This window comes from Megalobrama amblycephala, linkage group LG19 (genome assembly GCF_018812025.1).
Source record: "Megalobrama amblycephala isolate DHTTF-2021 linkage group LG19, ASM1881202v1, whole genome shotgun sequence".
NCBI classification, from domain to species: Eukaryota; Metazoa; Chordata; class Actinopteri; order Cypriniformes; family Xenocyprididae; genus Megalobrama; species Megalobrama amblycephala.
The window spans coordinates 12,802,868-12,815,990 of NC_063062.1; the positions used below are offsets into that span (position 1 = coordinate 12,802,868).

General features: G+C 37.8%; 1 protein-coding gene across 4 annotated transcripts; it reads right to left on the reverse strand.

Annotated features, from left to right (window-relative positions):
- Positions 1-1,861: 1,861 nt before the first annotated feature.
- kif23 (kinesin family member 23) lies at positions 1,862-12,707 on the reverse strand. 4 transcript variants are annotated; one of them, XM_048168877.1, is made up of 24 exons: positions 12,555-12,707; positions 12,024-12,090; positions 11,817-11,945; positions 11,335-11,440; positions 11,110-11,246; positions 10,892-11,004; positions 10,637-10,804; positions 10,063-10,107; positions 9,695-9,807; positions 9,466-9,587; positions 8,161-8,263; positions 7,983-8,062; positions 7,787-7,906; positions 7,535-7,694; positions 7,249-7,410; positions 6,969-7,135; positions 5,638-5,811; positions 5,339-5,521; positions 4,794-5,093; positions 4,056-4,289; positions 3,871-3,959; positions 3,692-3,767; positions 2,478-2,548; positions 1,862-2,374 (listed from the first exon to the last, which is right to left on the reverse strand). In XM_048168877.1, exons 1-24 carry the CDS (start codon positions 12,566-12,568, stop codon positions 2,359-2,361), a joined length of 2,949 nt encoding a protein of 982 aa, XP_048024834.1. In that variant the 5' UTR covers positions 12,569-12,707; the 3' UTR covers positions 1,862-2,358. The 4 variants fall into 4 exon arrangements, with proteins under 4 accessions (XP_048024834.1, XP_048024835.1, XP_048024836.1 ...); XM_048168878.1 differs by lacking the exon at positions 10,063-10,107; XM_048168879.1 differs by lacking the exon at positions 4,794-5,093.
- Between the last annotated feature and the right edge of the window lie 416 nt (positions 12,708-13,123).

Here is a 13,123-nt window from a genome sequence, read left to right on the forward strand (position 1 = left end):
GCTGTGGGAAAGAGTGGTAGAATACCAAATTCTTTCGAAATTAAATTTGCAGTCTGGACCTTGTAAGCAATCTTTTTAATCAAAAGGTAAATCCAGGAAGGAAGTTGAAATATTGGGAAAATATTTTGGAGGAAGTTTGCCTCATTTGAAATGGAATGTCTGGGCTCCAAACTCTTTAGACATGGTCCACTTCAGGTACTTGAGCAGAATTGCTACCGTTCTGATCCCCTTGACCTGTACACATAGGCGCACTTTTTTTTATCCCGATACAAAATTGCTTCCACTCAAAGCAGCAAACACTCAATCCCCCGATAACATCTTAATTCTGACCAACCGTAACCCACCAAAAAATACAATTACAAACATGCAGAATGACTGTATAGTCTTACATTTTGGAAAGGAAAGCTTGATGCAAGGAAAACCCTAAACTTTCCAGAGCCAATAACCTAATGACCCGTTTTAATAATTTACAACCTAATGTAATAGATATTATGCTAAGCACGAAGACAACAATTTTTGCAATATAATTGAACGGTCTGTCCTGGTGTATGAACAAACTGTTGAACTCTCAGGAAAAACAACTGATGGTCTGGGGCTGGGCTCATTCATTCCATCATAAAGATGTGTGTAAATGTTTGTGTTCGTACCACATGTGGGAGATGTGTGAACAGTTTCAGATTATATGAAGGTAATAAGTCTTATTTAAATCCAATATCTTTGTAAGCCTGAGACTGTATTAAATATTTAATTGAAAACAGAGTCATGACACCATACAAACATAAAGAACTCAACTACTCCAATATTCAAAAAGAAAAAGGAAAAAAAAAAAAAAAGCACAGCCCTAATGTTTTTCTTCATTAGTGCCAAAATGGAAGTGGCCAAATCAAGTGTTTCAACAGCTAAGCTTTTGGAACGTGTTTTGTTCTTGTTATACTCAAGCCACTTGTTATAATGTATAAACAACAGCAGTGCATGATTTCAGTAAGATGCATGACATCTGCACATTTACTTCTGGCCTTTGTGAATAGAGGCTTTTAACATTTCATTGAGGTTAAATCAGATTGACATGTTTAGTAAATACAATTACATAATCTAGTTCGTTATAATTATTTTAGACTGGATTAGAAACGTGTAATATAATGCAACTAAAAGATATTTTGTGAGCAGAATAACAAGCTAACAAAAAGGCATTCAATAAAATATGTCCACTGATATTCTAATGTATTTTATTCTTCTTAATGTGAAAATCACAATAAGATAATACAAAGGCCTAATGTGTTAAGCATGGGTTCCTGTAGGCCAAAGTAAATCTGTTGGCTTTTTAATTAGGGTTTTCTCAACTATGGCATGTGAACATTTAAAATATAAACCGCTCTTAAAACACTCATTTGTCTCAGTCCCTACACAAACATGAAAATGTCTATATTTATATTGTTTTATAATATTCCATTATAGAAATGATATTTAAACATTTTGGCAAAAAAAAGGGGAAAGAAAAGACATTGCTAAAGGCCAATTTCTTTAGGATTTTATGCATCTGATGAAATTAAGATTCACTCAACCTTACATAATCTGAAAAATACATTGGGGAACTGCATTGATATTTTCCTTGATTTTTCACCATTTTCTTCACAACTCTCATACTTCATCTTAAAGTATCCATTTACTATATGAAAATAAATACTACTGATGGCAGCCTTAGTGTAGGAATTCAAACAGCTGACCTCAATAGTTTAAACACTACTGCCACCTACTGATTTCTTATAGAATCATATCAAATGCTCTTCATGGCTTCTCAATACAATCAGACCTAAAGGTAAAAGACATAGACATGTGTAAAAATTAACCACTATCAAATAAGTATATCATATGCTGTTTATTAACAGATGTCTGCATCAATATCATACAAATGAAACTACATGGAAAGAGTGCTTTTCCAAGGTGCTGCCTACTGAAGTCATAAGAATGACTCTTAAAAGGAACACCAACAAATGCTTTGATTGTCCTAACTGCCCAATTTCAAAAAAGTATACACTTACAAAATATATATAAAAATACACGCAAATAGCTAATATGCTTGAGACAGTTAGAAAATAAAACATTTGTAACACTTTTTTTTTTTTGAAAACCACCCAGTTACACTAAATGTGAATTTTACATAACATCTAGGTAGAAAATGCAGTACAAGAACAGCTTTGGTGAACTTGTGTAGTGATGTATAAAAAAAAAAAAAAAAAAAAATTTACACATAAAAAGCATTAAAAAGTTAAATATTTTAAAGTGAATTTGCTATTGCACACAGTGAGGAGAGGCTTCGAGAGGAAAGGACTCGTCTGTGATGGCAATGCGAGAGCAGCATCAAGGCTTTCTGCGTCTACAAAACAAAATGGGGGGAGGGGGTTTATTAGTTTTTTATAAATTACTTTTTACCTGTGTGACTAAAGGTGAATGAAACGATATGCAGATAAAAAGCTTACTTTGGATATCCATGATGCTGGTATCCAGGTCCCAGGTTTGAGCCAGCTCTCATCTCCACAGCCACAGAGCACTACAGTAAAGACCACAGATGGATTAGGATTTTTAAGTTTTTTAAAATTTAAAATAAACATGCATGGGCACACACACACATTCAAACCAGAAAATTTTGAACGCAGGTGCTGAGGGGGTGCTAGCGTGATCATTGACCGGGTGAGCAGGGTAATTCTTAGTATATATGACAAAAACAGGGTTTTTTTTGGTGAATAAAATAAGAAAATTTGCCCACTTGATTTTGTAATATTCTTTATGTAGTTGTATGAAATGGTGCATTTCTCTTAAAAGGCAACTTCATCTTTGCAGCCGAAATGGACTAAGAAAACACTAGTTTATTAATAAATAATGTCCGTTTCCCCAAAACATTCATAATCATTTTTGTCTGTGCTTTATGCGTGAGCTTGAGCATGGAATCGAATATGCCTGCCTATGTATTAAACGATGGTTTAGTGTGTCATTATATTAAAATCAATTTAATACAAACGTGCAACTAGTTGACTAGAAAAATCTTTAGTCAGGGGCAGGCCTACTTAGCACAAGGAACTGCTCCATTTAAAAAAAAAAAAAAATGTTAAGACAATAAGAAAATTGCGAGAGTTGTGCAACGCAATATAACATGCGATTTGCAGCTAGTTATGCATGTGTAAGGAGTCAAATTTCTTTATGATCAGCTTATTTATTAAATACAATATAGCCTGTGATTCCAGAAAGAAAAAGAAAAAAAATCTGTGGGGGTGCTTTTTGAAGCATCTGCTAGTCCCTCCCTAAAGCCGCCCATGGTTTATACATATGAAGGCACACGTTTAAGGAAAAAAGGACACATTAAATCAAATCAAAAGTGACAGTTAAGACGATTAATGTTATAAAATAGTTGGGGGCAGGCCTACTTAGCACAAGGAATCGCTCCATTTGTAAAATAAAATGATAAATGCACATTACGAAAAGTGTGAGAGTAGCTGCAAATCCCAAGAAATTCAACAATTTCTTCTCTTCCCTGTCAGTCTTCTACACGGTTTACATTGTAGAGAGTGCAACGCTTCCAGGTTCTACGTCAGTATGCCGTCTCATTGTTGGCCAGCTCCTGCATCAGCATCACACGTGTCCCGTTTAAGCGTTAGTGTACACATTAAAACTAGTTGACACCAGAATGTTTTTTTACCCTCGTCTCCACATCAGTCCAGTCTCCTTCCATAGGTTCACCGTCTGGGTCAGTCTCTGATGATCGCCTCTTACGGCTACAATTTTAAAAAATATATATAATTAAATGAGCATTCAACAACGAGACCTAGAAATTATACACGTATGACCACCAAAGCATTCAAATTTGGCAACAATCACCTGGCTGCAACAGGGTTTTCCTGCTTGAGTGTTTCGATATCCGTGAATTGAACGGACTGTCCTCCACCTCTAGTTTTGAACACTTCACCCTGATGAGGAGCAAAGCATTTTAATTATTAATTATTTGAACTGACAAACAAAACCAGAATGAGCAAGACCACAAAAAAAAAAAAAAAAAAAGCTACCTTGATTAGCTTGGTCTGAATCTCCCCATCCGAGGCCACTTCCTGGTGCGTCAAAACGTACCTGTCACACTTGGACAGAGCTTTCTCATTGGGAGCATTTACTTTGATGGCATTAGGGATGTTTGGCTTGAGAACTGTATCCAGGTCCACATTACTGGTGGGTTTATGATCAACCCACCTCTCTCCACCTGCAGAGTGCGAACGTCTGTGTAGAGGCCGAACCGGCGGCCCAGTCTATTCAATTAAAACAAACACAGTAAGAAACAGAAGATGGGCCTCAAGCTTGCTGAAGCGTTAGTGTGTTAGTGAATTTCTAAGCACAAACTAAACGTACCAAGCTGTTAGGAGGGGGGAAAAAAAAACTGAAGATAAAATCCCATTCAAATAATCTCCAAAAGGAAAAATCTGTTTTTCAGTCTGCAGATATTAAAGCTTAAATAATTTAAGCTTCTACACAACTTGAGCATAATTTGTGCATAAAGAGCAGCTAAACAGTGTTATGAGTAACGGATGACATTGAGAAGATGAAAACTCATTTATTCATCTAAAAGTGCAAAACAAAGCCATTACATGGTTAAAATAAGCAGCACATAATACCTTATAATTTTAAATACAGATCTTCTGGATAATATTTGGTGCAGCTTAGAAACAGATCAAAAGGTCTACATTAGGCTACAATGTCTATATTAGTGTCTTGTTGAAGCTTTACCTACAACTACAGCAAGATACTCCACTGACCCAGTGAGTCGTTTCCTCTAGGTCTACATCTGCTGGCTGGACGGGCACCTCTCTGGCCCAACACCTGCCTCTCCTCCTGCTAAGACTGTTGGGAAGGCCCTGAGCTCTCTTCCTACTGTCTGGAGGCGACTGGCTACCCTGCCTGCGAGACTGCGGGACTCCCTGCTCCCACTCAGAGATGCAGGAAGCCACTGACACACTGCCTGGTCTGGGGAAGTGAGGATCTGACCTGACCGTCTGAGAGAAGTTATATATAGGCTCCAGGGAGGAGAGGGATGACTGCGAGCCATCGTAGGGAGACTGCAAGCAACATGAGATTAGTTCACACATGGTTTGCATGCAACACACACACCGCTACATTAAAAACAACATTTACAGCATTAAAAAGAGGCGGGGAATCTGTGAAAAAGTGCACAGGATAATTACACACACACACATACTGCACAACAGACCATGCATGGACAAATAAAGATAAGGCTCGTGGATTAGGTTAGGCAAAAACGTCAGGGTCAGATGGTCTAGAAACGCAGTTCAGTTAAACGTACAGGAACGGGTGACGGGGATGCAGATCTCTTAGGGGGCACTTTGTCCTTTTCTCTGGAGGGCCGCTGTGGCTGCCGGTTCTCCGTCTTCCCCTCCGTCACAATGGCTTTGAGCTGTTTGAGCTTCTCATCCTTCACCCACAGCTTATTCTGCATCTCCAGCTGCTTGGCATTTACCCGCCTCTCCTGCAGAGAACGGTCAAATGCATTACACCAACAATCAAAATTGTACAGAAATGAAAGATACAGTCTTTCCCAAAACAATCTCATTTCAGATATATGGTCTTTGGAAAGATACTCACACATTCCTTCTCCCACTTGAGCTTGGCATCAGTGACCATGCCCTGCATACGCGATTCCATGCGTCTCTTTTCAGACAGTTCCCTTTGAAGCCTCTGTTCTCTGCTCTCCAGTTCCTGCTGTAGAGATCGCTTGTCCTCTTCATAGATGTTGGTAGTTTTCTGTAGGATGTCAATCTGCATGCAGAAAAAAAAAAGTATTGCAGATGCATTAAAGTAGCCATATTCAACACTTTCGTTAGTCAAGGTTTGTTGCAACAATTTCAACTGGAATTATCATAGATACAGTTCAAAAGTTTGGGTTCACAAGATTTAAACTTTGACAAAGGACTTATTGCTCACTAAAGGCCAATTCACACATGAAAGATGGCGACAGACGGCAACAGACACTTTGTTGTGTTTTGACGGATCATTAGGTTACCCGTCGGAGTCTGTTGGCGTCTGTCAGAGCTTGTTTTCTCCGAACATGCCGAATCGGATCCGAGAAGTGACATGCTGTAATATGGTGACTGTCGGGTGTTGGTCTCCGTCTGTCGGTGCAGTGTAAACTGACCTTAAAGCTACATTTATTTGATCAAAATATTGTTTTTATTGTAATAACCATTTTCTAAATTACCATTTTAGAATGTAATTTATTCCTGTAATGGCTGAGTTTCAGCAGTCATTACTCCAGTGTCACATGGTCCTTTAGAAATCATTCTAATACGATTCAGTTCATAAACATCATCAACGTTAAACAGTTGAAAAGCTTATTTTCAGGATTCGTTGCGGAATAGAAAAGTTCAAAAGAACAGCATTCGTTTGAAATAGAATTTTGTAACAAAGGTCTTCACTGTTATTGAATGATTCAATGACTTTTTTTTAAAACAGTCATTTTGTCGCCACCTGGTGGCGTATCGATGTAATCTATACAATCGTTATTTGAAGTGCCAAGTCATTTTCAAAAGGTGATTTGCACTATTTTGATAGCTTTAGACATCAGTGCTTGCATCCAAACTACAAACATTTATCCCAGTTCTTCTGTAATAGGAATATTTGCAACAGAAATAACGATACTGTGTGGTTGAAAAGACAGCTTGTGAAACCTATACAATGATAACTGCTCTCTCTAGTTCAACAGCAAAGCAAACAGATTTGCATGTTCCAGCGTGATTGACAAAAGGTTTAATAAACAGGCGAATCGTTGTCATTTAGGAATGAGATTGCGTAGGTGTTTGAATCGAGATTGCAATCATTTAACAATTAATGGTGCAACTAGATGTCCTTGTAACAAAAGTATTAAATTAAATTGTACTTGAATTTTTTTTATTCTGACTCAAAAATGGTGCAAATACCTTGTACTCCAGCATCTTGGATTTCTTTTCCAGACGATCAATCTCATTCTTCTGGTTCTGTATCATTTTATCCTTTTCCCCTAGCCTGCCACGCTGCTCTTGGATGAAATTCTCCTTGGAGAGAATGTTGCTGTCCTGCTCTTGAAGAACAGACTTCAGCATGTTAGCTGAAACAGAAAAGGCCAGAAATTGATGGGGGGCAGGAAAGAAAAGAGAAAAAAAAAAAAAAAAAAAAGTTTGTGCTTAAGACAATTTAAACAGATCTGAATGATGATTTTACCAGTTTTATTGTACTCCTCAATCATCATCTGTCGAATCTTGTGTCTCTTCTCCAGGGCCTCAATGAGTCTGGGTAGAGTGACATCATCGTTAGGGCCAGAAATCTCACAGGGAGGAAGTGGAGGAAAGGACTGAAGCAGCTGGTTCAATACTGTTGGAAACTCTGTAAAACATGATCAGTATGAGATACTAGCCTGCATACTGCACATTTTTAAAGATGTTAACATGTTACATTCTCACATGATAGGCAAGTTCACACACACACACACACACACACACAAAAATACCTCCATCTACAGGACCTCCACGTTCCTCCAGTCTGCGGGTCAGCTCCTCTTTGAAGGCTTGGTTCCTCTGTCGGCGACCAGCAGCGAAGCCACAGATGGGCCGGTCAACAGGCCGGGCCACTTCCACCTCCTGAGTCATCTCAGCAAAGCGCATCACCAGCTACACACAGATGAGAAACCCAAATGTCACAGTACAAGTAGTATAAATCAAAAGAGGAACAGTCCATATTTTGACCTGTTGACATTGCTTACCAATGTCTCCTCATAATCATCAGCTTTTGGATTTACACACACAACCATCCTCACTTTGCCTTCACCATCAAAGTAGTTTTTGAACAGATGGGTCACTTTGGAGTCTCTGTATGGAACCATCTGAGGACAGAAGTCAAGAGTGCCTTGATGTTGCTGAACTTAATTTTTAAATCAAATAGTCAAATCTCACACATACCTTGTTCGTGCCACACATCTGGTTCTCCCTCAGTACCTCAATGCATGTGCGCAGAGTCATTAAAGATTGATTTATGTTGCCTGAGAGAGGAAAAAGAAAACCATATGGTCTTCATATAAAAACACACCCTTGAAATCCTGACATCAATCATCTTTAGTTCTTTGTGCCATAGGCAGACCTGCTTCACGGAGACGACTGCCCTCTGCCCGAGTTCTGCTAGTGCGTTCACTGCCAGCCAGATCCACCAGACACAACTGGCTCACGTTCACCTGATTCTTATCCTGAAAAAGGGAAGATCATAAATTAAAATCAATTCAGACCCCAAACAAAGATGTTTAACGAAACCAGAGACCTTTTCATTCCTCCATTCTACCAAAGTTGACGCTTCAAAAAGTTAAAGACATTGTAAAAGAAATCCATATGAATCAAGCAGTTTAATCCAAGTCTTCCACAAAGAAACAATCACTTTTTTAGACTTATTCACACATGACCATTATCGCACAGAGCACATCAAAATATGGTAAACCGAAGCTGATGGAATAGAAACCAATCTTGTGCATCACAAACAAGTTTGAGCTTCTGCAAGAACTACAAGAACTGATTTTGAAGGAATGGACAGAAATTACTTTGGTTTCATTAGAAATGTCTTCATTTATCTTTAAAGATAAGTCTTATGGGGTTTTTTTCTGTGAACTATCCCTTTAATATTTCTCATGATCCATTTAAAAGCTTTATCTCAGCTTTGACAATGTGAAATTACGCAAAAATATAAGTTTCTCAGAGGGTTGTATCAAAGACAGACTTATGGGTTAAATTGAAGGTGAAATTGCTGAATCATAATTGAACACTAGGGGGTGCCAATATACCTACAGATGTCACAATCATTAAAGGTCCTGTTTTTCATGGTTTTTTGAAGCTTTGGTCACGCCTCTTACCATAAGGTGAAGATGCACGCGCTCAGTGTTCTTGTAAACATGTCTTTTATTTTACCCTATCAATTTGAGCCGGAATCAGACCCAGTGATTGGACTGCGGGATGAAAATAACAGCGTTTCGACGACATGGCGACAAACACACTCTACAAACGCAACTCTTGTGTATTGCTGTGGGCGGAGGTTAGTCAAAAAACTGTTTTAGTGACGTCATTAAAGAAGGAAGTAGAGGGATGTAGTCCAAACTGGCCGTTCGATGTAGGCGACTTCTGTTAAATAAAATATCTCGCTTGGCATTGAACTTTGAGCTAACAACAACAACAACAACCTAACTAAAGTTTGAAACATGGGATCACGAAGAACGGGACCTTTAAACCTGAATAAAGATCAGTACACTACAATTGTTTAGCCATGCATAATAATGCGGTATTTAAAAAAAAAAAAAAAAAAGGTCCTCCTGACAATAATATGAACAACACCATTAGCCTAGAGTAGTTTATATATAGTTTGTTCCAAAGGATAAAATCTTTAAGGCATTAGAATTAAACTGACCTGAAGCACATTGTCTCCATCTGCATCCAGAGGTGCTTGTGCTAATTTAACAATGAACACACTGTGAGAGCGGCTGGACTCGCGGTTCAATTGCGTGTTTGCAATCCTGCGCTTCTTCTGACCTGTGTTCAGAAAACAAGTTCTAATACAATAGCTCTGCATGATAACCACAAACAAATCCCCTGAAAAAAATAAAAATAATAAAAAGTTAACATCTACATCAGTTTACCTCTCCAAAAGACTTCAAAAGCTTCCTCTGTTGACTTGACCTCAACCTCAGTGCACCCAGCCACGTACATGTTGTGATTTTGATCTTCTCGCAGTATTTTGGATTGGGGTGGTCTGAAATATGAAATACAGCATGAGATCACTTCTGTAGCCACAGAGTGGGAAAACAAATTATTCAGCCACGTTGCAATAAAGCGCAGTCTCTGCATGGGTGTCTACCGGCAAGTAAAACAAAAGCACAACACAGGCAGCCAAGACAAAAGCTGACAGCACTTGAAAGCAAAAAGACAGGACACGCAAAACAGCTACACAAAGAAAATCTCTAAAGGCAGAAAGTCCATCTATGAATGGATTTCACTGGCCACGTACATGAACTCAATGTTGTTTCTCAGAGGTGTGCCTGCACCATTCCACCTAATGAAAAAACAAAATACATTTGTCTATAAACTAAGCTCATAGATAACTATCTATAACTCAAAAAAAAAAAAAAAAAAAAAAACTGACTAAAAATCTACCAAAAGTTGTCAATTAAATATTTCAATTCAGTAAAAGTTGCCTAAAATTACTATTAAACCAGCTACCTAGTTCTGTGAGCCTAAAGAAAAACTCATTGATACAGAAATATAAAGAAATGGTGATATCGTGAATTATTGCAGTCATTCTCCAGTCTTTACTCACAACTCTTATTAAATGTGAAGTTCAAAAGAAAAGCATTTGAAGTGGCAAACTTTCGTAACATAACTGTCTGTACTGTCACTTTTGATCATCTATGCTGAATAAATGCACTTTCAAAAAAAAAAAAAAAAAAAAAAAAAAAAAAAAAAAAACAGTACTGCATAAAATAAAAGCAGCATACAGAAAACATACAATGCACAATGACAGTGAATGAGAAATAGCCACTAATTGTCAAGTCAACACTTAATATCAAACTTAGCAAGCTTACTTGGGCTTTATTGGATCAAAAGGAGTCTCCTCCAGGAGATCATAGATGTAGTTGTTGTAAATCTCAATGTAAGAGACAAAAACACTGTAACTGCTGTCCTCATCCACTCCATCTGCTTTACAAGCCTCCTCTGGGCTGATCATGTCAGCAAACTCTGGGTCAATTCGCCTACAAAACAAGAACAGCAGATAAACTTACCGTTTCATTTAAATCAGATTAGGCACTCTTGTAACTTTGATTTCAAATGTAAATAACCTTGTAGTTGGAGTCTTCGGTACAGTTGTCTGACTGTCTCGCTTCTGTCGGTCTAAGAGTGCATCGACCTGATTCTGCACCTCCATGCCGTTTTTATCATCAGGCTTGAAAACCTGATGAGGAATAGATCAAGATAGCTCAAGGACGGAAAATGTACTTATGCTCCTTTATTCTGTTAGGCAAGAATAAAAGTAAAGTAAACAGATGAATTTGCTCACATATCTCTTGGCCTGGTAGGGGCCAATGCTGTTGAAGATCATGTCAAGTGAACGTGGAAGCAGCCCACCTTGACCCGGTGATCCAGTCATTGTGTGAGTTTTACCACTGCCGGTGACACCGTAGGTGAACAACAGGCCTAGTTTAAAAAGAAGAAAACCGCTGTCAGTCTGAGTGTTTTTAAAATAACAATAATAATTAAAATGTGGTAAGAGGAGCATATTTACCATTTTTACAGTGAATGAGGTCTTCCACTAAAGGTTTAGCAACATCTTCAAATAATTCCCTCTGTGATGTTTTAATTCCAAACACCTTTTTGAAGGAATATTGTGTCTGAAACAGAAATGATTACAGTTCATTTCAGCAGCCCAACAAAGCCTGACTAGTGCCACAAGCTCTAAAAGAATAGTTTTCATTGAAGAAGGGCAGTTCATTAAAAAGATGGAGAAAAATGACAGTAAAGCACCATAAATGTGGTCTGTATAACTTGTTTTTCATGCTTGACAATCCTAGTACTCATTCACTTTCATTATATAAAAAAAAAGTGCAACCATTACATGCTTCAAAATCCCTTTGTGTTGCACAGAAAAACAAGTCATACAGGATTGGAGAGAAATTGAGGGGAGTAAATTCATTTTTTTAGGCTCAACTAATCCTAATTAACAAAAATAAGATAAATGCATGTTAAATAATTCTTGTGGCCACTCACCTCTTTGTATTCACCATTCCTGTTGGCTTTGAGCCCATCAGGGGCATGTAACTGAATGGTGGTGTTGCTTATAACCTCAATACAGCATTCCTCATCATCTGCACCCAATGGACGCACGCGACAATACACCTGCCAAATGCACATCGCAGATTAATGTGTTTATCATGATTTTGATTATCTTAATGTGAGCAACAAATTACAACATACTCCAACGGGGTCCTTCTGGTTGTTGGAAGGCTTTTTTGGAGGAGGGCGTCTGGGGGTCTTGCCCTTCCTGTTACAAAAACAACAATTCAGACGTCAATCAGTCAGAAAATACGTATAGATCAAGCAAAAGGAGTGTGATTATGTTTGAAAGAGTGCTAACAGGCGATATTTTTGGAGTTACAACAGGAAGATGAAATCAGCTGATTACTGATTTTAACGTGAAAGACCAAGGATGTCGCTTAGCGTACACGTTGATAATATGTATAACAAATAATCAAACTACTAACAAATAGAAAATATGAGAAATGAAGCGTGATTATGAACTGGTCCTAAAGTAAAAACGGTGGTAATAACGAGAAGTAAACTCAACGGGCGGCGAATGAGTTACAACAGTTAACTAATGTCTGCTAAGACCCACTTAACGTCTTTCCTGTGAGACAATAAACTCACTTATATGTTAATAAACAGACCTTTAATAATTCATCGTGGGTCTAATTTAACTAAAGCACAAAATAGGTATAAAATACTTACGCTTGCCTAATCATGTTGAGGTGTTTTAGTTTAATTCCGCGACTCCGTTGCCTTCTTCTTGTCCGTATACAAAATTCGAAGTTCAAACGTTCCCTCTACTGCGTCAGAAGCTGATTTTTCAAATGCGACCAATCAGCGAGCTCAGCCGCGCCTCAGAAATGCGGATGTCCCGCCTTAAGCCCACCCGATTTGCTATTGACAATATCCGGTTTTATCCAGAATATAATAAACTAGGAAAAATAAAACGCGTATATTTTCTGCCGAAAAATAACTAATATCTGCTTGTGTTGAACAAATATTATATATATATATATATATATACAGTACAGTCCAAAAGTTTGGAACCACTAAGATTTTTAATGTTTTTAAAAGAAGTTTCGTCTGCTCACCAAGGCTACATTTATTTAATTAAAAATACAGTAAAAACAGTAATATTGTGAAATATTATTACAATTTAAAATAACTGTGTACGATTTAAATATATTTGACAAAGTAATTTATTCCTGTGATGCAAAGCTGAATTTTCAGCATCGTTACTCCAGTCTTCAGTGTCACATGATCCTTCAGAA